The sequence below is a fragment of the Zootoca vivipara genome, chromosome 2 (genome assembly GCF_965207765.1).
Source record: "Zootoca vivipara chromosome 2, rZooViv2.hap1.1, whole genome shotgun sequence".
NCBI classification, from domain to species: domain Eukaryota; kingdom Metazoa; phylum Chordata; class Lepidosauria; order Squamata; family Lacertidae; genus Zootoca; species Zootoca vivipara.
Genome location: NC_142584.1, coordinates 51,069,997 through 51,093,714, shown reverse-complemented (window position 1 = coordinate 51,093,714; position 23,718 = coordinate 51,069,997). Strand labels below are relative to the sequence as shown.

The 23,718-nt window shown below is 41.7% G+C and overlaps 1 protein-coding gene across 1 annotated transcript in view; it reads right to left on the bottom strand.

Moving 5' to 3' along the window:
• Window positions 1-23,718, bottom strand: part of LARS1 (leucyl-tRNA synthetase 1) — a 45,185-nt gene that overhangs the window by 10,568 nt on the left and 10,899 nt on the right. Inside the window, exons 10-28 of the mRNA XM_035105335.3 lie at window positions 23,384-23,609; window positions 22,751-22,838; window positions 20,881-20,957; window positions 19,277-19,330; window positions 16,702-16,842; window positions 14,241-14,318; window positions 12,846-12,931; window positions 12,698-12,763; window positions 12,526-12,608; window positions 11,549-11,687; window positions 7,381-7,593; window positions 6,237-6,294; window positions 5,905-5,968; window positions 4,770-4,953; window positions 4,514-4,604; window positions 3,307-3,447; window positions 2,982-3,122; window positions 2,790-2,900; window positions 616-726 (exon numbers count right to left, since the gene is read on the bottom strand). Of these exons, the coding sequence (XP_034961226.2) occupies window positions 616-726; window positions 2,790-2,900; window positions 2,982-3,122; window positions 3,307-3,447; window positions 4,514-4,604; window positions 4,770-4,953; window positions 5,905-5,968; window positions 6,237-6,294; window positions 7,381-7,593; window positions 11,549-11,687; window positions 12,526-12,608; window positions 12,698-12,763; window positions 12,846-12,931; window positions 14,241-14,318; window positions 16,702-16,842; window positions 19,277-19,330; window positions 20,881-20,957; window positions 22,751-22,838; window positions 23,384-23,609 (2,152 nt within the window). The remainder of the gene's footprint in view (window positions 1-615; window positions 727-2,789; window positions 2,901-2,981; window positions 3,123-3,306; window positions 3,448-4,513; window positions 4,605-4,769; window positions 4,954-5,904; window positions 5,969-6,236; window positions 6,295-7,380; window positions 7,594-11,548; window positions 11,688-12,525; window positions 12,609-12,697; window positions 12,764-12,845; window positions 12,932-14,240; window positions 14,319-16,701; window positions 16,843-19,276; window positions 19,331-20,880; window positions 20,958-22,750; window positions 22,839-23,383; window positions 23,610-23,718) is intronic.

Below are 23,718 nucleotides of genomic sequence, written 5' to 3'. Positions count from 1 at the left end.
TGATATTGCAGGGAGATTTTAAACGTGGTCAATAAGTTCTTTTTTAAAAGTCATGCTTTCCTCCAGTTATCAAATGTATTTCTTAATGTCTCTTTCTTTCTTTTTCTTTTCTCAGGAGAAATCTTTCTGCATTCAAGTTGTGGTCCCAAGCTATAGTACAAAATGGAAGTCTTTGCTATAACCAGGAGCCCAAATTTAACTGGTAACAATGAAGTGGGTTTTTCAGTCCTAGGCTTTTTGTTCCAACTTCCATGAACAGGAGAGGGAGGCATGATCAAGAGGCCTGGGGTCACCCTTTGGAAAGAGGGAATTTGCTAACATTGCCTCCCCTTTCTATTCGCAGGAACCTTCCCTGGAATGAAGAGCCTTCTGTGAGTGAAGGAACATAATCGGACACAGCCCAATGCGATCATTACCCATTTTGGTTCCAATTTTCAAGGGATGAAATTTTACTACTATTAAATTTATATACTGCCCTTCATTCATAGATCTCTGGGCAGTTCACAACAGAAAAATACAAAATAAAAACAAGATTTAAAAAAGATAAAATACATAAAAACAAAAAACAGAAACAAACCAATAACCCCCCCTCCCGTAAGTTGCAGGAAGACTGACCTTGATCATAGCAACAAAAGGCATAACCCTTTTCATGTATTTCTTCAGTTCTGTCAAGGAGTTGAGTTCAGTGGCAATTATTTTATTGTCTGGTAGTTGTCCTCCATTGATCTACAACAAAAACACATACAAGATCCCTTTTTAAAAATCCAATTAAACCACTGCATGGCAGTTCTCGTTTATGTAGCAAGCAGATATAGCCTTCATTTAAGTTTACCCCAGATGCCTAAAACTTTCCCTCCTTGAAGATCTTAATACAATGATAAATTCCCATGGGGGGGGATTTCTTTCTCTCCAGCATCCTTCTAACTTCCCTTTTAAAAACTGCTTTTTAGAAAGTTATTCTAATCAATAGAGAAAACAACACAGCCTCAAATCTTTATTTGGCAAGTCTTTCTTTGGTTGTGTGCCTTCACCTTAAACATCATGCCCAGCCCAAATCATTTAGAAAAATCTATGAGCTCAGTCCTTCACAAGCTGCACACAGCAGTTCCGCCGTTGTCGTGGCCCACAAAAAGCACAGTAAGCCTCTTGTTTGTACTGGCTTCTAGAACTATAAAAAACAGGATCAAGAGAGAGGCAGGTTTATTGAGCAACCTGATAGCCCCTAATACATGGGCTTCTTTTGGCTTGGTGGGCCCTAAGGTATGCTAGGATCCATGCTTGGACATATCTCTGCTTCCACTGCAGGAGAAAGGAATTTCAGGCATCTGTTTCTCTCACTTTCTCTGCCACCACTTTCACACCACTGCATTCACCTGCTCTCCCTTTTTCGTCTGCCACATGCAAAGAACTGCAGGGTGGTGTCATGGTTACAGCATTGGCCTAGGACCAGGGAAACCCTTGGACAAACTTCCATGCAGCCACAAAGTTGCTGGGTGGCCTTAGATCATTTTCTCTGACCCTAAGCTATCTCACAGGGTTATTAAAATAATAAAGAAGGGTGGGGTGGAGAGAGAAACCTTCCATGCTGTCAGCACTAGTGTCCCAACCTCTCTTCGTACTTTTTAAGTTCACACTTCAATTTAACTTCATTGATAAGAGCCCCAAAGTAAATGGAAAAGGGCAATTCATTCTGCCTTGTTAGTAAGATCCATATTCTTTCTGTTCTATATGGATTGATGGCAGTGGACACCAAGTTACAAAGACATACTTGCTCCTAATTAGAAGGAAATTAATTTAACCACATTACTGCAGTTTGAAAAGACACAGCGAATCCACAAATCAACTCTGATACTTAGCTGTTCTGCTTGAGTGCTGCTGTTGTTCTTGTGCCACAAGAGTTAAAGGATCAGTTCCAGAAGCTTAAGAATTCAGGGACTGCAGCTTTTCAAGTTGGATTTCTTAGTGTTATGCGAGTTATAAGGCAGAAGAATTTATTGTGCTCGAGTATATTTCTTACAAAGCCAGAGAATTATCATACTCACCAAAGACTAGAGTGGAGCTCAAAGCTCCTTGCCTAATAAGGAAGTTACACTCATCTGAACATAGCCAGTATTGCTGCAGCAGAACAGGCACTTAAATAAGCAGCTAACTAAGCTTTGCATTTGGCAAAAGATTAAGGATAAACAAAGCTGAGCCCATTTTCAAATGAACTCCATTTCCAAAACATCACTAGAAATGAGGTCATACAGCAAACAATCATGCACCCAAAAAGGACATTATGACCAAACTGCAACACCTGCAAAATCTTATTAAAACACTGGAAACACTTATTTCCCCCTTAGATTCAATAACTTGATGCCAAGTTAGTTATATTTTCAGGAGAGACAGAGAGAAGAAAGTGACGAGAGAAGGAAATAACAAAGTAGAATGGAGATAAAGCTGACATTCTTGTTTTCTTTCTTACTGGCTTTAACGAATTACTGTTGCTGTGTACTGTTTCTTATATTACTTTGCTGGGTTTACTGCAGTTATTATTGGAATGTAAGCCACCTTGCAGACCAGGCATAGGCAAACTCGGCTCATCAGATGTTTTGGGACTACAACTCCCATCATCCCTAGCTAACAGGACCAGTGGTCAGGGATGATGGGAGTTGTAGTCCCAAAACATCTGGAGGGCCGAGTTTGCCTATGCCTGTTGCAGACCCATCTGATGGAATGGCAGGATAGAAAACCGTTCAATAATCAACAAGCAAGCAAGCAATGGGAGGGCATTTAGGCAGGATGATCACCTGATAATGCTTGCGCAGAACAGACAACGTAGTGTGCTGCCACGGGGGGTAGTTCTTGGCCACGTAAATGGTACAGTGGGATGGTTTCTGGGGTGCTTCTTTGTTGCCTTTCTAGAAAACAAAAGGAGGCCTTTCTCATCAGAGGGAATGATTCTTTAAAACCATCCAGTGTAGGGGGGCATAGGCCTTTACCTTTCCTTTAGCTGGTGCCATGTAGTTTTTGAGGCGCAGACGGAGATCATGAGCTACTTCTGTGAGGTACTGGGAAGAACGGATCAGGATTTCATCCACAGGGCCAGGCACAGGCCAGGAAGCTTTCATGATGGAGTCAGTCTTTAAATTTGAGTTAACAACAGACACTGGGATTAGAAGAGAGGAACAGTTCTTACCTTCCGTACAAAGGCTATGGCTTGTGCTTGGTTTGCAGAACTGCTGATATTTAGCTGAGATATGATCAAAAAGAGGGAAAATGTGACGACTGCAAAGTGGTTCACTAGAGATAAATAAACAACCATACCTTGCCCAGCAATGCCCAAATATGTTCACACACATGAGGGCAGACTGGAGCCAACAGGAGAGTCTGAGATTCGATAAACTGGAGCACCAAGTCCCTGTGCATTCCTTCGATAGCTAGTTCACGGTACTTGTCTTTTGCTGCCTGAAAGAGAGCCAGCACAAGCACCGTAAAAACAGTCTTTACTGTCATGGAAAAGCATTGCATAAAAGCCAATCTCCTTGCTTTAATATGTCCTTAAAACATAAACTACTTATAATCCTATAATGGATTATTAAAAGGACCATATTTTTTATTTTAAAAAAACCTGCTGGGATTAGAACCAAATGAAATTCTGCCAGTGGGACATTATATAGCTTTACATTATTATGGCTCTTAAAAAAGACATCTATCGGCACAGACATAAAAGTCAAGGATAACTGTAACTGTATATTAGGCACTATCATTCTGAATGGCCCACATAAAAAGCTACCATTAAGTAGTAAGGAAAAAAAGAGGCAATAAATATGATAGATTATTATGCACATAGTTCAGCCAGCCGAACCACACTCCTGAAAGTCAGCTGCGTAAAGGAGTCAAAGCAATTCATTATTAAGCAAAGCAATATGCTGCTGCAGATATTTTGGAGAGTTGCTGACACCTTATGGTCTAAAGTGAAAAACATCCTGCTTTTTAATGGCAGCAGGAATACATTTTCTGATCCATCCATCCTTGATTAAAATTAAGTTTGCTAAAAGAAGAGGAAACAATTTTTTCTTTAATTATTGGCCCTCCCTCTTTACTGCCTGCCAATGACTGTAAATCTCTGGTTGTCAGAGGGGAAATAACATCCTGTGGAAGTATAATGCTTAACAAAGACTACTGGCTACAGGAATATGAACTTAATGTCTTTCTACCTACCCATTTAGCGTAATGCTAAATCTGTGAGCTGCACAACATAGCAAAAGCAGACCGGCCACTGTGGGAGAGGTCTTAGTTTAGTGTTGAATTGTGTGCATGTTAAATCCCTGGCATCTCCCACTAAAGGGTCAGAAGTAGCAGAGCCAAGTAAAACTATTATTCTAGCAGGCAGCAAGATTTCAAACCAACTGCTTTACCACCAACTCTTATTGCATTCTTTAAAGGTATTTTAAGTTGCCTTGACAGTCTTTGAGCCCCAAGGCAAAATCATACTTTTAAAATCCTGTGCTACAGAAAGTGGACAGCCTACCTGAAATTCAAAAAAGCCTGTTTTCAGAGCTTCCTTAAACATCATCTTCTCATAGTTTTGATCTGTCTTCATGATGCCTGCACTCATTTCACTGGGCAGGGCATGGAGGAAGAGAAGAACAGAGAAAGTTATGGTTAGATTGAAATAAAAGAGAAGTGCCAAAATGCATGAATCTATGATTTAACGTGATTATACAAAACGGCCCTGGAGGATCCACATTTTTTCTGAGCTTTAAAGTTGGTCTTGTTCATGGTACCTGGCAAAAACTCTGTCGTTGAAGGTGGTGGCAGGCCCACTTCTCAAACTGTCCCAGTTAGCAAGTATTTCCTTCACCCACTCCACCCAGGTATACAGACGGAGGATGCCAGCATCTGCCATTGCTTCCACAAAGTTTGCATCTTCAACAGTATCACCTGCATCAGCCAATGCCAGCCGCATGCCTAGAAGGAAACCAAGGGTTTGCACATCAGCTGCCCTGTTAAAAGGATGGTACAGCCTGACTCCCATCTACACCAAGATCTGAGAATGTTGCTAAAAACATCATAGATAGCATCATTGCAAATTTTCATTGAAATTACATTTCAGAAGGCAACTGCATCAGTTTTCCTATATGGAAAATTGGCTTGGTCACAACATATTAGAAAGATTTTCAGTGGGGAAGAACATACTTAAAGAATAGCACCAACAAAGGTTTTGAAGTTCTCATGCATTTGCATGTTCTTCCCTATGCAACCTGCAAAGGTTGATCAGCTGGAGCTCCTGTTTTCCATGGACAGCAGGGGTGAGGAACTGGATCTAGCTGGCAAGCCAGATCAAAAGTTCCTCCCTGCCATGCCACTTTGACAGGTGGGTGGAGCTGGGCACCTATTAATCACCTGACATCACAGTCAACTTCAAAGGAAAAATCAAGAGCACACTCTTAAGTGCGCTTCCAATTCCTGCTATGGTTTGCAACCCAGCTTGAACTCGAAACTCCTTCTGTAGCCACAGCTCGACATATCACTTGTTGCATTTCTGATTCTTTCTTTCTAGCTGTGATTTGGTTCAATTGGAATTTGGTGCCTTCTTCAATAGCACTGGGTTGACACAAACAAGAGTTACAGTAAAAATTGACACTAGTGGCTGGAAATGAAAAACTAGTGTGCCCCCATTCTTGCTTACCAATTTGGCCCCAGAGGCTTACCAGTCCCATATCTAGTGTCCTATGGCGTCAGGTGATGGACAGATGGTTATGGTTTGTGTCAAATGGGGAGGATGTTGTTTACTGCGACACACATTTATGTGCTCCATTTTAAACCATAAGATTATTATTATGCCACTGGTTATAGTACAATCTGGCCAACAGTTTCAGCAGAATTTTTTTCCAATGCCAAGCTAATATGCCTTCTTACCATCAGCAGAAAACTTATCCAGAGCTTCGCACAGAGTGAGAAAGTTGCCTGTAGATTTAGACATCTGTGGGATAGGAATGTCAAACAGAGGCGGGTTACAGGAAATCTATCCACTGTCTGTTGAGAAAAGTTAAGCAATGCCCTATCCATGAGAATGATAACAAAATTGAACCCCCCTAAAATAAACACACACAAACACTCACACATAGACATTTTCATATTCATTTCATTCTAACCCTCATTCACTCTACCCAAATAAAGATTTCTGCCTGGTTTTCAGTATTGACATCTGTCAGTCCCAACCATCACGAAAGTATAAACAAATAAAGTACCTTCTCTGAATTTAGGAGGAGATGCCCATTTGCTCTTACAGATACTGGCCATTTTTCTCTGCATTAGAAGACATACATGAAAAAAGATTCTTTTATTTTTCTTAAACTTTTAAAGGCCTGCCCAGAAGCAGAGCCACAGGGATGACAATATTCTTCAAGGGAAAAGAAATGCAGAAAATGCACTATGTCTTTGCTCAAATGCAATGCATGTGTTAAGGTTCAAAAAGCAAATACAGCATACATATATGTCAACGAAATACAATGTTAACAAAACCAATGGAAGGTAAGAAACAGCTACTGTCTCCTAGATCACATGGATTAAACTATCCTGGCTGAATAGGAATGGCACCGAAACCCTTGGTTGCTCTGGAGGCCTCCTTCATGCTACCCAGGGAAACTATACAAATTAGAATAAAGCTTTGCTGTGGTTTGTATGATGCTTGTTCTTAAAACTTTGATTGCATATCCTCCAAGAAGGAAGGGCCAGAAAACATTTATTTATTTTTATATATGTGTCCAGTTCACAACATACATATTCTGCAACTCACTCTGAACAACACTGAGCTCTTGAAAATAGGGTAAGATGGTGAGCATCCCAAGGCACCCATGTACCTGTAGTGAAGTGAGGCTTATTCAAATCAATCAAGGCACACTGTCTGGAGGGCACCTGGGGAACCAAATTCCTTGAGGCCTAGCAATCTTTTGACCCTGAAGACATTCTAGCTTGCGGACAAGCAACTATGACAGGCCCTCCTCAGTGCACGTTGAAGGCTGTTGGCAATGAACACAGCACACACCACTATTCTTAGGCTTGGAGCCAGAGTGAGATCAACCAATCTGGGATGCAGCAGGAGACAGCTGTTTCCAAAACGTCACTTAAGTGTTAGTTAATCTGCATTGTACAACTGGAGGGGAGAATGATCAAATTGAGGCTCGGGTGCCGATTGGCTGTTTAATAAAGTTATTGCCATATTTTAATCCCACACAGATCTTGCAAATGTCTCTTCCTGTGTACAGGAGCAATTCACTTTCAGGCCTCGGATGAACTCAAAAGAGGTTTCCAATGAAGATTTATTGTGATTGTGTGTATGGCTGCAGCTAAAGCGGCATGTTTTTAATAGATTTGAAAGTACTTCAAACCAACCTTTGATCCGGCCACATGGCCACGTGATTATAAAGGTAGTATGACAAGTGATTCGGAACAAGGTCCTTGCCAGAAGCACGCAGATCCACTGGATACCAATACTCAAACTCCTGCTTCAGTTTATCCAAAGCTGCTTTGGGGATCTTTGTTGCTGGGAATGGCGCTGTCTTAAAGAAGATGTAGTCCCACACCTCTTTGGACATCTGGTTTGCCCTGCATAGATAAGAACAGAAGTTATGTAGGGGAGAAATAGGGACAGTTATCTTAAGCATCTATTATGCTGCTAAGTATACAAAGCTCTGTGTCTACATTCTACTAGGCCGCTCAGTTACACATAGTGTGACATAAGCCTTCTACATTCATGAACCACCACAAGGCTGAGGAAGCTGTGGCTGTGCAGATGTCTCTAGACTACAACTCCCATCATCCTTGGCCACGGGCCATGCTGGTTGGGCCTGAGGGGGAGCTGGAGTCCACAACACTTGGAGGACCACAGGTTCCACATACCAGCACTACCACGACAATACATTTTTTCCTGCCCTAGTTCTTTTTTAAAAAGCAATATTGACAGGGGAAAACAAGTTAAAGGTTGTAATCCAGAAAAAAAAGCCAGTTTAGCATTTCTCATAAAGCTCCTAAATAAACCAGTTATAGCTAGGCTGATTGATGGGTTTAAGAGAGATGTTGCCACGATAGAGTATGGATCAGAATAGAAAAATTACCCCCTTGACTCCACAAACTGACTCGACAAACTAGAAATAGTGGGTGAACATTTCAACTAGTAACAAATTTCATTAATATGCTATCAATATAGTGCACATTGGGTTGACTGTAGAGACAAAGTACTACCTGCAAACCAAGGCTTGTTAAATATGTACACCGTTCTTCATCTGAATATCTCAGGGTAGTTCACAGCATAAAAATACAGAACAAATTTTGAACCTGGGCTGCAACCACACTAGACCTGATGCGAACATCTGTCATTAAGAATAGAGTTCATCACATGTGGGAACACTCAGTAACCATTCCAGGTTTGTACTTCATTAATAGTAAAAGTTCTTAGTTTTATTTATTTTTTCAAAGCCATATTTGAAAATGGTATTTCCCAGTTTCAGGTATGAAAATATCCCCCAACCCAGGTATAATGTATATGGGGAAAGTATACAACTGTAAATTTCCTTGTGCCCAGAATTAAGAGTCACACACTGATTGAGTGGGAAAATTATGGGCAAAATTATGGGCATAGCTGTCAAGTTCTCCCCTTTTTTAAGGGAAATTCCCATATGCTGAATAGGCTCCTAGCGAGAAAAGGAAAAAACTTGACAGCTATGATTATGGCCAAGATTCACAAGAGCCTCTGCCTGTTCAACAGGGCTTTCCCCTGCCTCTTCCCCCTATGTGCCACCCCAAATTGGCTTGGGGCAGTTCAAGAGAACTCCCAGAATAGTGCACATGGGGGTTAGGGGGAATCGTTCTGTCTGGCAAGCTCATATATATGCCTTCGCAGATGGAACATTCAATATAGAGCCACACTGAATTCCACCCTGTGCCTTGACTTGAGTCGTACATACAATCTTTGAAAATGTTATTAAAGAAGTTGCTTGGATTAGCCTTAACTCAATTTTCTATTTCCCTTTAGAAATTTAATCAGCAAATTTGAATTAAGACATCCAATGCAATGGAATGGTTTGCATAATGACTTCTTAGATAGCCACAAACTTTGACTAGAGCAATGGGAGCAAAGGGCAGTGCTCCTGCGAAGCTAAAATTCTGTTCATTTCACTCTGCTTTTTCTAATGAGAGAAAAAGCAAGCCAGACAACTGCTATCCAGTCCAATTAAGAGTTCAGAGGAAAGACTCATCAGACACTACGCTGCCTTAAAAAAGATTATTCCTATGAAAAATAGCTCTCATTTGAACCAATCCTCCTGGCTTCAGTTACCTTCAGGTTTAAAAAAGGAAGGAGGGTGCTGGAATATCGCTAGGATTTCCATTTCTAAAGCAATCATCTGTGGCTTCCCCCAGAAAAGATATGCTCCACCTTCATCTAGTTAACTCCCCAATTTAAAAGTGCAATTGACCACAGCCGTAACCTCTGCATAACTGACCACAGCAGTAACCTCATTAGAAACGAGACATTTTGAAGCAAGAAGACAGGAGCTAGTTAACATTCTATACTGAATACAAAACTATAATCCTTCATCCTGTCTGCCACATAAGACTAACTTTAAGTTTAAGAGAAGCAATAATGCTGAAAGCTCAGATTAGGCCACTTAGTATTGCGAGAATGGCTTGAAGAAAGAGTTTTGATCATAGAACAAGGACGGGAAACCTGTGGCCTTTCAGATGTTGATGGACTCCCAACTCTCATCATCCCCATCCAACATTTGTTGTTGTTTAGTCGTTTAGTCGTGTCCGACTCTTCGTGACCCCATGGACCATAGCACGCCAGGCACTCCTGTCTTGCACTGCCTCCCGCAGTTTGGTCAAACTCATGTTCGTAGCTTCGAGAACACTGTCCAACCATCTTGTCCTCTGTCGTCCCCTTCTCCTAGTGCCCTCAATCTTTCCCAACATCAGGGTCTTTTCCAAGGATTCTTCTCTTCTCATGAGGTGGCCAAAGTATTGGAGCCTCAGCTTCACGATCTGTCCTTCCAGGGAGCACTCAGGGCTGATTTCCTTAAGAATGGATAGGTTTGATCTTCTTGCAGTCCATGGGACTCTCAAGAGTCTCCTCCAGCACCATAATTCAAAAGCATCAATTCTTCGGCGATCAGCCTTCTTTATGGTCCAACTCTCACTTCCATACATCACTACTGGGAAAACCATAGCTTTAACTATACGGACCTTTGTCGGCAAGGTGATGTCTCTGCTTTTTAAGATGCTGTCTAGGTTTGTCATTGCTTTTCTCCCAAGAAGCAGGCGTCTTTTAATTTCGTGACTGCTGTCACCATCTGCAGTGATCAAGGAGCCCAAGAAAGTAAAATCTCTCACTGCCTCCATTTCTTCCCCTTCTATTTGCCAGGAGGTGATGGGACCAGTGGCCATGATCTTGGTTTTTTTGATGTTGAGCTTCAGACCATATTTTGCGCTCTCCTCTTTCACCCTCATTAAAAGGTTCTTTAATTCCTCCTCGCTTTCTGCCATCAAGGTTGTGTCATCTGCATATCTGAGGTTGTTGATATTTCTTCCAGCAATCTTAATTCCGGCTTGGGATTCATCTAGTCCAGCCTTTCGCATGATGAATTCTGCATATAAGTTAAATAAGCAGGGAGACAATATACAACCTTGTCGTACTCCTTTCCCAATTTTGAACCAATCAGTTGTTCCATATCCAGTTCTAACTGTAGCTTCTTGTCCCACATAGAGATTTCTCAGGAGACAGATGAGGTGATCAGGCACTCCCATTTCTTTAAGAACTTGCCATAGTTTGCTGTGGTCGACACAGTCAAAGGCTTTTGCATAGTCAATGAAGCAGAAGTAGACGTTTTTCTGGAACTCTGTAGCTTTCTCCATAATCCAGCGCATGTTTGCTATTTGGTCTCTGGTTCCTCTGCCCTTTCGAAATCCAGCTTGCACTTCTGGGAGTTCTCGGTCCACATACTGCCTAAGCCTGCCTTGTAGAATTTTAAGCATAACCTTGCTAGCGTGTGAAATGAGCGCAATTGTGCGGTAGTTGCACCATCCAACATAACCAATAGTCAAGGACTAGGGGAGTTGTGGTCCAGCTAACATATGGAGGACCTCAGGTTCCCCATGCTTTTCCTAGAGGTTCTATAATAGCCTTTATATCTGAAGATATAGCTATTGAATGCATAGTGGAAGACTGCATAAGCAGTTAAGAGGATAGCTAATCTCAACTATTTATGATTGCAGATAAGATTGCCAGGAAGGAGAAGATTAGCCACCTGATTCTCTTTTCGGACACGTTTTTTTCATTTCCTGGGGAAACAGAACTAACATTAAAAAGTCAGGGTGATTTCTGATATCTATTGTTTTCTATGTGGCAGTTTACAGTTGTCCTGCAAAGAATCGAGTTCATACCAGACTCTTCACCTGGTACACAATATGAATCAAAACATGAAGACACTATGATAAAGGCAGGGATTTATCTATAATTTTATTATATAAAACACTACACTGTACCCTGTCACACTTTCCTTCTCACCTGATTCCTAATGGAGACTGTCCTTGTCCACGGAGATTACCCTGTTGGAGGAGATGAGCAACCGTATAGAAAGCCATGTAGATAGTGGAATCGGAGAGAGATTCGATCAACCATTGCTCATCCCAAGGCAAACGTGTGCCTAAAAATATAGCAAAATAAATTATTTGTGTTGTATAGTCAGCACATTCCTTAGTTGTCAACAAAAAAAGGTTTAAGCACCTTTTTACATTTCATATTCTGGGAAGCGGGTGGCACTGTGGTCTAAACCACAGAGCCTAGGGCTTGCCGATCAGAAGGTTGGTGGTTCAAATCCCCGCAACGGAGTGAGCTCCCGTTGTTCAGTCCCTGCTCCTGCCAACCTAGCAGTTCGAAAGCACGTCAAAATGCAAGTAGATAAATAGGTAAGGTAATGCCAGCGGGAAGGTAAACGGTGTTTCTGTGCGCTGCTCTGGTTTTGCCAAAAGGGGCTTAGTCATGCTGGCCACATGACCCGGAAAAACTCCCTCAGCCAGTAAAGCAAGATGAGCGTTGCAACCCCAGAGTCGTCTGCGACTGGACTTAACGGTCAGGGGTCCCTTTACCTTTTTTACATTTCATATTAAAACAACTCAATATTGCTTGTCTCTGTTGGCAGCCATCAGTATGGTAAACTGTGACTCACCCAACGTCTTAGAAACTGAGGTACACATGAAAGGAGAATGCTTGAGTTTTTCAGGGAGTGACACTTGGGGGCCCTGTCCCAAGCTACTTCTGAATCAATACTCCTCGTTGGAGTTATATGAATCTCTAGAATATGCTTCTACGTGGAAAAGTGAGGTGTGCCTTTATTTTAGCTCATCACAGATGTTAATTTTTCTGAGTATGTTGCCTCAATGGGAATCAGCTGTTGCAGATATGCTTTAAAAAACATTTAAAATATTAAATTGCTCCTATAGCCCAGTGTTCCCAATTAAACAACAGGAAAGGTTTTATCCTACCTAATCCGTATGTCCTTGAACAGGCATGTTCTTGCAACCAATCCAGAGTGGCTTCAAAATTTCTTCGTGTCTCATCACCAAACCTGAAAAAAGCAAGATAATTAATCCTTGCTGTCTCTTCCTGGGCTTATGTCAGCCCACATCTACCTTGCCCCTATCCCCGACAACTTACGTCTCAAGATTTTTCAAACATTCAGAAGTTTGTCGCTTCCAGTTTTCTTCACCATAGTCCAAGTACCTAAAAATCAGACAAAAGGACTTAGAATGAAGGGCGGGTGAGGGATGCAACTAACTTGGCTCCATCTTTCCTTCCAACTCACCATTGGTCACAAAGAGCCACCACACACTCATCTGCAGATCTAGATATGACTTGTTTCTCTGGCTCCATATAAATCATTGCTTCATGCTAAATAAAGAAAAGGGTGGGATTACAATACTGGAACAAAAAAGGAAATATGTATAAAATAAGGAAGTAACTTTAGCCATGCAACCATCCTGAATCCCATTTCGCTAATAACAGCAATTTAAGAGCCCAAACCTATGCTCACCGGTTCTGTTGAAACAGCAGATAGGACCAGAGTTTATTTATTTTCTGTGGCACAAGAGTGGGAATATGTTCAGCAGCAGTTAAGGCAGTTCAAGGAAGCAGCTACCTAACTGTGGCAACTCAATTGTCCCGTGTACATGGCTTTTAACCCATGCCTGAGTGTACAGAATGGGACTCATTGTCATTACATGACTATATTATGGAGCTTTATTTTCTACAAGCTGGGTTAAGCAAATGCTTAACTGACGCAATAAAAATAATCCCACAATCAAGAAAATCTCATGGATGGACAGCATCAAGTCAACGAAACAGAAGTCATGATTCTCAGTACTTCAGCTGCCCTCTTGTGAAAGAACTGTGCAAGTACACCGGATTTAACCACTGCATGGTACGATAGGAAGAATTCAAAACTGCAGAGCAATCTAAAGCCCAAGTGAAGCAGCAATGGGGCATGATGGAGCAGCGGAACCAACAGAGCATCCCCAGCCCCTTTGCTCACACTAGCTGGGACAGAAGGCAGGGGGGTAGGCAAAAGCTTGTTCCAGGTTATGCCAGCATGTCTCTGGCACAGATATTGGGCCTAGATCAGGCCTGAAACTATTGGGGAGGTAGCTTGGAGGCCTAAGGATCCCAAGCAAGCCCAATGCCCTGTTTCAGGGCTTTCCACCTGTCTGCACTTTTGGTGGGTAGAAATGGGGAGTTCTGTGCTAACATAGGCCAGTGGACCTGTTCTGGGCTGCAGGAATGAAGACCTCCACCCCATCAGTTCCCTGCCCCTATGGTCTTTCCTTTTCAAAATGTTATAGGGACAGAAATGTCACCACACCACAGTCCACTCTTCTCCAATATGCCTAAACAGTTATTTTCAAAGCCACAAATCTTGCCTTTAGCAAACAGATAAGGATTAGTTCACTAAAGGCACTAAAGGCAAGCTCTGCGGGATTCAAAGCACCCATCTAAATAAAGCAGCTATTTCTATTCGACAGGTCAAGCATAAGAATTTCTCTTTTGCAACAAAACCAAAGCACTTGACTTAGTGCTGCTTAGTTTCATGTGGCTACGATTGTGTTTCAAGAAATCAAGCCGTGCTCTGTAGAGGCAAGCTAGCAAAAGCTGTGTTGTAGAAGCCACTGTATAATCTTAAAATACAAAACAAACCACTACACACATTGTCTACCATCTTCCTCTGAATAAGCTTCTTGACATCCTGCACCTTCTGGCCTTTGAATTCCTCCACGAGCATTATCTGAAAAGGGAAGTCATTGCAGAGATTACAAACTGCTTTAGAAGTACAGCTTATATGTGAGGAAGCTGGTCTCCATCCCTTTTCCTCCTAGAGGATGCCTGCAAGAATCCCACATAAATCCAATAACTGTAAATGAATCAGTGGTTTTAATCCTTGAAATTTTATCTCCTGACCTCAAAAGCGAAAGAATTCTTCATAAACAGAGTACATCAAAGGATATATATTATATATAATTTTATTCATTCATTCATAAAGCACCTCTGATATGTGCATAATACTTCACAAAGAACAGATATGACCGGTCCTTACCCCAAGAGGCCTGCAATCTCAAACAGACACAGGGAAACAACAGAAGAATGAGACAAGGTGTGGACAGGCAGTTGAAGACTACAGAATTTCAATTATGCTGCCTGTAATAGGCAATTTCTGTTTTTTATTTTTAGAATACCTGTGTACAATTTTTTAAAAAAACCACACACTTGATAAATCGTCCCATGAGTAAATCAGAGTTTAGCTACATAACCTTAAATGTGAATGGACAAAGCCACTCTAAGAACAGACTCAAATGTATAAAGGGATGTCTAATTTACATGTCTGATGAAAGCAAGCCTTCAAGAAGACACATCTGTTTTCAATACTTCAAAAAAACCCTGGGTAAATCAATCTCTAGTAGTCTTGAATATCTAGCCCAGGCATCCCCAAACTGCGGCCCTCCAGATGTTTTGGCCTACAACTCCCATGATCCCTAGCTAACAGGACCAGTGGTCAGGGATGGTGGGAATTGTAGTCCAAAACATCTGGAGGGCCGAAGTTTGGGGATGCATGATCTAGCCTCTTTTAATACAAAGACAAACGGTGTTGGATGTACTTTGCTATGGAAAAGTAATAGGAGTTTTAAAAAATGTTCAGCTATGCTTCAGTGGGAGAGCACATGCCTTGCAGGCATAAGAGGTTTGGTTACAGAGTTGGCATCTCTGGTTAAAAGGTTGTGTCAGAGGCGCTGATGCGGCTACTCTAGAGTAACGACTCCTCACAGCATAGTCCTTTTAGACTTTTATTAAGTGCTGATTATTTACAGTGCTCAGAGCGATCTATATACATGCTTTCGGTCAGGTGTCAGAACCTCCGAATGGAGATTGGCGCGTTTTCTTCCAGCAAAGAAGCTTTGGGAGACCCATCCTCTTCCCCCTACGTTTTCTGCACAATTCCGGCGTCGGGGGAATTGGCCTTCCCCCCGGGCTCCCCCTTTCCTGTCCCACCTGGGTCATGGGCTCCGCAACCTTGCCTGAGCCTCGGGCACCACTTCCTGATTCTCCGCTGGAGGCAGAGCTCTCCCTGCTCTCCCCAGCGCTTGGGGATGGGCTGGAACTTAAGAGGGGAGGGACTTCCCGGTATCCCCTGTCCCTCACAGGTTGACTACCTGAAATATAGCTGCCACTCCTGTATGTGAGTGAAATAATCTTTCACTCACATACAAGTGTTTGTCGCACATAACTCTAGGGCACTGCACGAGAAAAGTTAAAAGAAATGCTTTAGTTGCACTTACACTTTTGTAAGCATGAGAACAGCCATAAAACCTATCTATATAGTACTTCATGAATCTTTTGCTAGTGCTTGTGTTTGCATATCACTAGGATTTTTTCCCCTTCCACTAGGTTTTCTGGATCCAGCCTTCCCTTAGATTCAACAGAAGCCAATTTTTGAGAAGTATCCCTAAATCCAAACATGTCAAAGTCTGAAAATGGCCTAAAATGAATGAAGCCTTCCATTCTGGAAGTCTGTTTGACTTCCAAAACATTCGAAAACAAAGGCACAGCTTCCAATTGGCTGCAGGAAGCTCCTGCAGCCAATCGGAAGCTGCGGAAGTCGAGTTGGACATTCGGGTTCCAAAGAATGTTCTCAAACCAGAACACTGACTTCTGGGTTTGTGGCGTTTGGGAGTCAAAACGTTAGACTCGCAAAGCATTCGGGATCCAAGGTATGACTGTACCAGTTACAGATAAGTTATGTATCCAAAGGAACACACGGAGACCAAAAGAGAACAGGAAAAGGTCTTGCATTCAGTGAAACAAACCATAAAGTGAATTAGCTTCCCCAAACTGGTGCCATTCCAGATGCTTTGGACTACAACTCCCAGCACCCCGGCCATTGCCTAGCTGAGGCGAGTCCAAAACAAGTTGGGAAAGGCTGCAGTAAATAAAGAAAATGGTGAGTTCAAATCCATTGAGTCACCAAGCAATCAGAGTTGGGATGGATTTCTTTTCACCCTTATATTTAAAAAAGCAGAACTGGTGACATACATACATCTCGCAAAGAAAAAAAAATTCACTTCTCTAACACACACACACACACCCTCTTGTGAAAATCTTAATTTTTTACTTACTCCCTCATAAAATCCTTTCAGGTATAATCTTTCCTTAGCTTCTGCAAGTTTCTCTCTGTCATTTTGACTCTGGATTTTCAGCTCATCACAGATCAACGGAGCAGAAAGGTTGCCATAGCCAGGGATCTCAATGATGGGCACCTGGGAATAGCACATAGCATTGTAAAATAGTTGTTTTCAATCATGCAAGTAAATAAAAGAGTTTTGCAGGGAATTCAACCGTGACTCCAAAAGTCTCCAAAGAAAAGGGCTCTTCATTTTATGGTTTTTCAACAGTATGTGCATTGTTTACTGTCTGAAGGGCAGGGAATGTAAACTACGGTATTTGGGGTGGGGAGAGAGAAAATAAAGTGAAGCCTATTTCATTCCATCTATATGCAAGGTTCTCACACCTATATGACAGATGGGCAGAATATTATATGCTGAATTTCGGGTTTGTTTGCTATACCAAAGTTGGGTTTTGCTTCTTAACCATGTTATTCCTCAGTGATCAAAGATTCATTGGACTTATTGAGGCAATTAATTTTGCATGCACTGGCTTCAAAAGTTACCCAATAGGCACCCAGTTCTCAATTTTGCATCAAAAGCATCGCTGCCTGGCCTGTGCCTGCAACATGCAAGTAACAACAAAATACATAATCAAAGCGAAGCCAAAGATCAGACAGCTGGATCTGACTTTCAGATGGAGTCACACAGCTGTGCATTTCCCCTTAAAGAATTAACAGGGCTGACTTGCTCCTCAGGCCTCTCAATAGACTAGAAGGCAAGTCTATGGGATTTTCAAGGAGTCTCACAGCACACCTGGCTGTGCAGTACTTTAGCAGGGCTAGAGCGGTGATGTACGTAACAGAAAAAGCAGACCAACACTTCAGTGCGGCAAAAATCTTAATGGAAACAACTTTCCCTGCCCAACCCTTTGCATATATAGTAGGTGTGACAACAGGAATTAACTATTGTTGCACTATAAAACTGCCCTCTCAGGAGCTCTCAAGGAAATCTCCCGTTCAACTATCAATCAACTCTATATTTACAATGGTATATTAAGCTCCCAGTACGTTTCTGAGCACAATTCAAAGTGTTGGTGCTGACCTTTAAAGCCCCAAACGGCCTCGGTCCAGTATACCTGGAGGAGCGTCTCCACCCCCATCGTTCTGCCCGGACACTGAGGTCCAGTGCCGAGGGCCTTCTGGCGGTTCCCTCACTATGAGAAGCCAAGTTAAAGGGACCAGGCAGAGGGCCTTCTCAGTAGTGGCACCCGCCCTGTGGAACACCCTCCCACCAGATGTCAAAGAGAAAAACAACTACCAGACTTTTAGAAGACATCTGAAGGCAGCCCTGTTTAGGGAAGCTTTTAATGTTTAATAGATTGTTGCATTTTAATGTTTGTTGGAAGCCGCCCAGAGTGGCTCCGGAAACTCAGCCAGATGGGCAGGGTATTATTATTATTATTATTTATTTATTTATTTATTATTATTATTTATTATTATTATTATTAGCAGACCATAGAGAAGGTTGATGGGATATGCTTTCAAAATTAATAAAGCATGTGTGTAAAATTCAAGCCAGACTACTGTACTTCCTTGGGATCTTGATGCTCAGCTCTTAGGAACTGCTCATGAAGTAAAACTTTAAGCACAGGATGGAACAGCATTCCCAACCCTGTGTTTGCTGAATGCCACAGGAGATGGGGGGAGTACCTTCCAATTTAGAGATATGGCAGGTTCCTGACAAATGAGCCTATGTTATCCCTCAATTCTCCCCAAAATATCTACATAAAACAAATTTTGGCATTTTATATATATTGGGGGGGGGAGCCAAAGCATATTTGAGGATATGAAGATCTTGTATGCCAGATGGAAGGTATCTAACAGAAACACATAATTCCCTCAGATAACACAGGTGACCAACATGCACACCCAACTAGGGATGAGGTCAGCTTTTGGTTTGGTTTGCATTAAAAACCTGACAGATTTGCACTCCCCGCCTCCCCCAAAAAACCACAAACTGAAATAAATTTGCACTCTTCCAAATTTTGGAATCAAGTTCTCTGACCAAATAATACGTACAAAATGTTTATACTAGAGGAAAGTGTACATTAAAATGAATATGCTAATTAAAATTATATTATATTGCCTACAATACTGTGCATATCAGGCAAAATTAAAATGTGTACAGAATTTGTGCGTTAGGAGAAATGCAAACTAAAATGCTTCTCATGAGGACTTTTTAAATAATGGACACTGATGTGGAAATGTGTAAAACTCCTATCTTTAGGCTCCAGGAAAAACATTCTTCTTCTCCCAGGCCTTTGGTTAATTAAACCATCTATGGCCTTTTAAATTATGTATTGGGAGTTTCTTGTTTTTTCTTTGTTGCTATGGTATTTTTTGTGTTTTTATATTGTAAACCTCCCTGTGATCCTCGAATGAAGGGAGATATAGAAATTTTAATAATAATAATAATAACAATAATAATAATAAACTGAACTAGAAACTAGAAACATAAACAGAGAGAATACAAATTGACAGGTTTGTCCATTCCAACACCCAACACAATCCTTCTCTGCTGCACTTACTGGTTCAAATGGCAGGACCATTTCATCTTTAATGCCATACTTTGCTCGAAGTGCCTATGAAGAAATTGAAAACAAGTATGAAAATCAAATCTACAAAAACCTGACAAACAGGTCTTTGCTCTTACTGCAAAATTTAATCAAGTCAACAATTTCATTAATGAATTGAACTTCTGATCAATTAAAAAGGTGCCTTGATTAACTAGAAGAGTTTGGATTTGATATCCCGCTTTATCACTACCCGAAGGAGTCTCAAAGCAGCTAACAATCTCCTTTCCCCTCCTCCCCCACAACAAACATTCTGTGAGGTGAGTGAGGCTGAGAGACTTCAGAGAAGTGTGACTAGCCCAAGGTCACCCAGCAGCTGCATGTGGAGGAGTGGAGACACGAACCCGGTTCCCCAGATTACGAGTCTACTGCTCTTAACCACTACACCACACTGGCTCTCGAACTAGAGAGAACATTACTTTTAATACAAGCAGTTTTTAAAAATGCAGCTGCTGAGCACTGTTTTAAAAACAGGCATTTCCTCTCTCTCACACACACAGAGGAAAAACACCTATTTTAGTATAATGTCTGCCCCAAAACTATAAAGGAGCATATGCTTTTGTGCCTCCAAATAATTCTTTTTACTGTCATGCAAATGTATGGGAAATTAACTGATTCATCTTTACATTAAAGCAATCTTAATTGATGCATTGTACAGGTTTTATGAAGAGCCCCTGATTTTGTACATTTTCATTGCCTTCTGATACCCTACACCAGCCTTCTCTTTCCAGTTATTGTTGGATTCCAACTCCCATTGACTCCAGATAGCATTATCAGAGATTATGGCAGTACTCTAACAACACCTGGAGGGCACCAGGTTGCAGAAGGCAACCTGGTGCATCTATTGTGTCTACAACAAACAGCTTGTGCTATCGCCTGTACCCTGTTTCTCATATTTTAAGGCATCCCCATAAAATAAGCCATAGCAGGATTTTTAAGCATTCAAGGAATATAAGCCATACCCCGAAAATAAGACATAGTGATAGGAGCAGCAGCAATGCCGGCCGCGGCAGGAGGAGGAGGAAAAAAATAAGACATCCCTTGAAAATAAGCCATAGTGTGTTTTTTTGAGGAAAAAATAAATATAAGACGTGTCTTATAATATGAGAAACACGGTAGGAAGGGATGCAGGTGGCGCTATGGTCTAAACCACAGAGCCTAGGGCTTGCCCATCCGAAGGTCGGCGGTTCAAATCCCCATGACAGGGTGAGCTCCCGTTGTTTGGTCCCAGCTCCTGCCAACCTAGCAGTTCGAAAGCACGTCAAAAGTGCAAGTAGATAAATAGGTACCGCTCCGGTGGGAAGGTAAATGGCATTTCCATGTGTTGCTCTGGTTCGCCAGAAGTGGCTTAGTCATGCTGGCCACATGACCCAGAAACTGTCTGCAGACAAGCGCCGGCTCCCTCGGCCTATAGAGCGAGATGAGCACGCAACCCCAGAGTCATCCGCGACTGGACCTAATGGTCAGGGGTACCTTTACCTTTACCTATCGCCTGTAGAAACTGTGTGTGGCCATCACTGGCCAGCAAATTGAGGTTTTCCCAGGCTTAAGCGGTTCACCTGTTTTTTCTTTAAGTCTCTCAGGGCTGCAATGTCATCTGGGGAATCAGACGGGACACTTGTGACAACTCCAGTGCCTTAAAAGCAGGAAACACATATTATCCCATTTGCATTTTTTATGACAAAATGCACACTAAAAATGCAAAGTTAATTGCAAATATTCCAAAAGGTTTCTATGTCCAGTTAATGCTAATTAAAAATTAGCCACATCTTTTGACTAGAGCAGCAGGAGTGGGATTATTCACATATTTCAGTCATACAGCTGAGTTAGCTTTTTAAAAGCAACTACAGCTCTTTAAGTTTACATTGAAGCAACACAATGGTTTACGGTAGCATAATGTGTAGAAGCTTAAGTGAGCCTTAGGCACCAGGAATTCAGAAAGTTTAGTCTAATGCATTTCCCCCCCCCCCATCTGAACCAATTATTATGCATTGGTATTTACTGTGAATTGGTGTTTTCTGGCAGAATAAGTGAGCCAGCCTACAGCAGGTTAATTGTCTCTTCCACTCACCAAGGCAGGAACCACATGATATGAATTTCATCACTTCCTCCACTCATTCTTGCTTTTGTTAGTTATGTCTCCCTTGTTTATCTGTAGCCTTTAAAGTTACTTCTTTCTCTTTACTGTTGTTGTTTTTTAATAAGTAATTTTCTCTGCAAGATACTATCTTTTCTCTAATGGGCTCTGTTATGGAAGTAAACTAATGAGAGAGGAAGGAGTGGAGAAATTTACAAAATTATTGTTGCATGATTCCTGCCTGGGTGAGTTGAAGAGCACAATGAACCTACCATAGGTTTCTCACATTCTGTGGTTAACATTAACTAGAGTTAACTAAAGTTTGTTTGAAACAATCTGACTTGAAAATAAACCGCAATTAATGTCAACAACACAGTGCTGGTTTGCACAAAACACTAAACCTCAGCTAAGCAAAACTGAAAGCAAAACTTCTGAACTCCTTTTTCCAGAAGTGTAGAAGGACGGGAAGGGAGTGGCATGTGAACCAGAAACCTGCCTGTCTGGTACGCATCACACTAAGTGTTGGTTTAGTGCAGATGGAGAATTTCATTTGGTCTGCATTTTTCAGCAACCTGACCTAATTTACACCTCCCAAACCCTTCAATTTTACACTTCTCCGGTTTTTGTGATATAGTTCACAGCTTTAAAAAACATTACAATGAATTTGAATTTTTCATATTTTAGGATAGACTACATTTAGAATACATTTAGGGACGCAGGTTGCAGAAGGCTGTCCTACCCCAATACATCTATTGTGTCTACAACAAATAGCTTGTGCTATCGCCTGTAGGAAGGGACATGGGTGGCGCTATGGTCTAAACCAGAGAGCCTAGGGTTTGCCCATCAGAAGGTCGGAAGTTCAAATCCCTGCGACGGGGTGAGCTCCCATTGTTCGGTCCCTGCTCCTGCCAACCTAGCAGTTTAAAAGCACGTCAAAGTGCAAGTAGATGAATAGGTACCGCTCCAAGCGGGAAGGTAAACGGCGTTTCCATGTGCTGCTCTAGTTGCCAGAAGCGGCTTAGTCATGCTGGCCACATGACCTGGAAGCTGTAGGCCGGCTTCCTCGGCCAATAACGCAAGATGAGCGCCGCAACCCCAGAGTCGGTCACGACTGGACCTAATGATCAGGGGTCCCTTTACCTTTACCTTACAATTAGAAATGTGTATTAAATACATATTTAAATGTGTATCTTGTTATTAAACATGTGTTTAAATACGAATTTCCATACTGATTTTTTTTTTATAAAAAAGCATTAATGCAAAAATGGGATAGAATGGGCTTACGCCAAGAGAAAATAATTTTATCTGCGCACAATCTGCAACTGATGCAGAAGAAGGTACAGCAACATTACCTTTATCTTCTTTAATAGTCAACATAGGGAGAGTGTAGATGACTTTATAGGATGTTAGAGGGGCAGAGAGAGCAGCTCCAAGGATCTCCTACTCAAAAAAAGAAACATTTTTAAAGATGAGGCAACTGCCACATTATGGCCATTAGGATCACTTACAAATGAAACATCCTAGAGTCTTCATTTTACACACAGTTTCTCCAAAACCAAGTTGCAATATTTTACTTTTTGTGCTTACAGAAAAGGTCAAATGCAACACAGAAATGCTAGGGAAGGCACAGAAACCAGACCACAATGCAACTGCAACAGCTGAGTAAGGCATTAAGCAGCAGATTTGTATTATATATGTATACATACAAAACATACGTTTTTGCAGTGCTATGCTTTTGCATGAGAATTTGCCCTTTAGCACGGTATCATTTTAACCACATAAATGCTGGTTCTGAAGATGACTGCACTGTTATTTTCAAGATTATGTAGAGATTCCAACAACATCTGGAGGGCTTGCTTAGCCATTTATGCACTAGTGGAATCCTTAAGTTCCAAGTTAAACATTTCTCAAAGTTTGCCTGCCTGTATAGGGGCACATCCTCTGCCTCATGAATCACTTTAACAATAGATGACACTATTGCTCACCTCTCCCATCAGCTCCTTCACGACAGGAACTACACCATTAGTTTTTGTAAAGCCCTGGTAGGACATATTCCTGGCAGCTCTCTGTGTGCAAACAAAAATATCCCCATTCAGGGTCTCAAAGCCAATATACTTCATATCAGGGCGAACCCAGCAATTAGTCTGCCCAAACATGGTCTCCGGTCTCAGAGTTGCAGCTACTAGGAAGATATTCTTTCCTTTAAGGCCACTGTGAAAAGAAAGGAGAAGTTGTCTAGAAAAGTATTTGAGAATATGACCATTCCCAAGGAAGTCCCCCAAAGGAAAACGTGTGAGGAGTTAAAGCTACGTATTAGAAA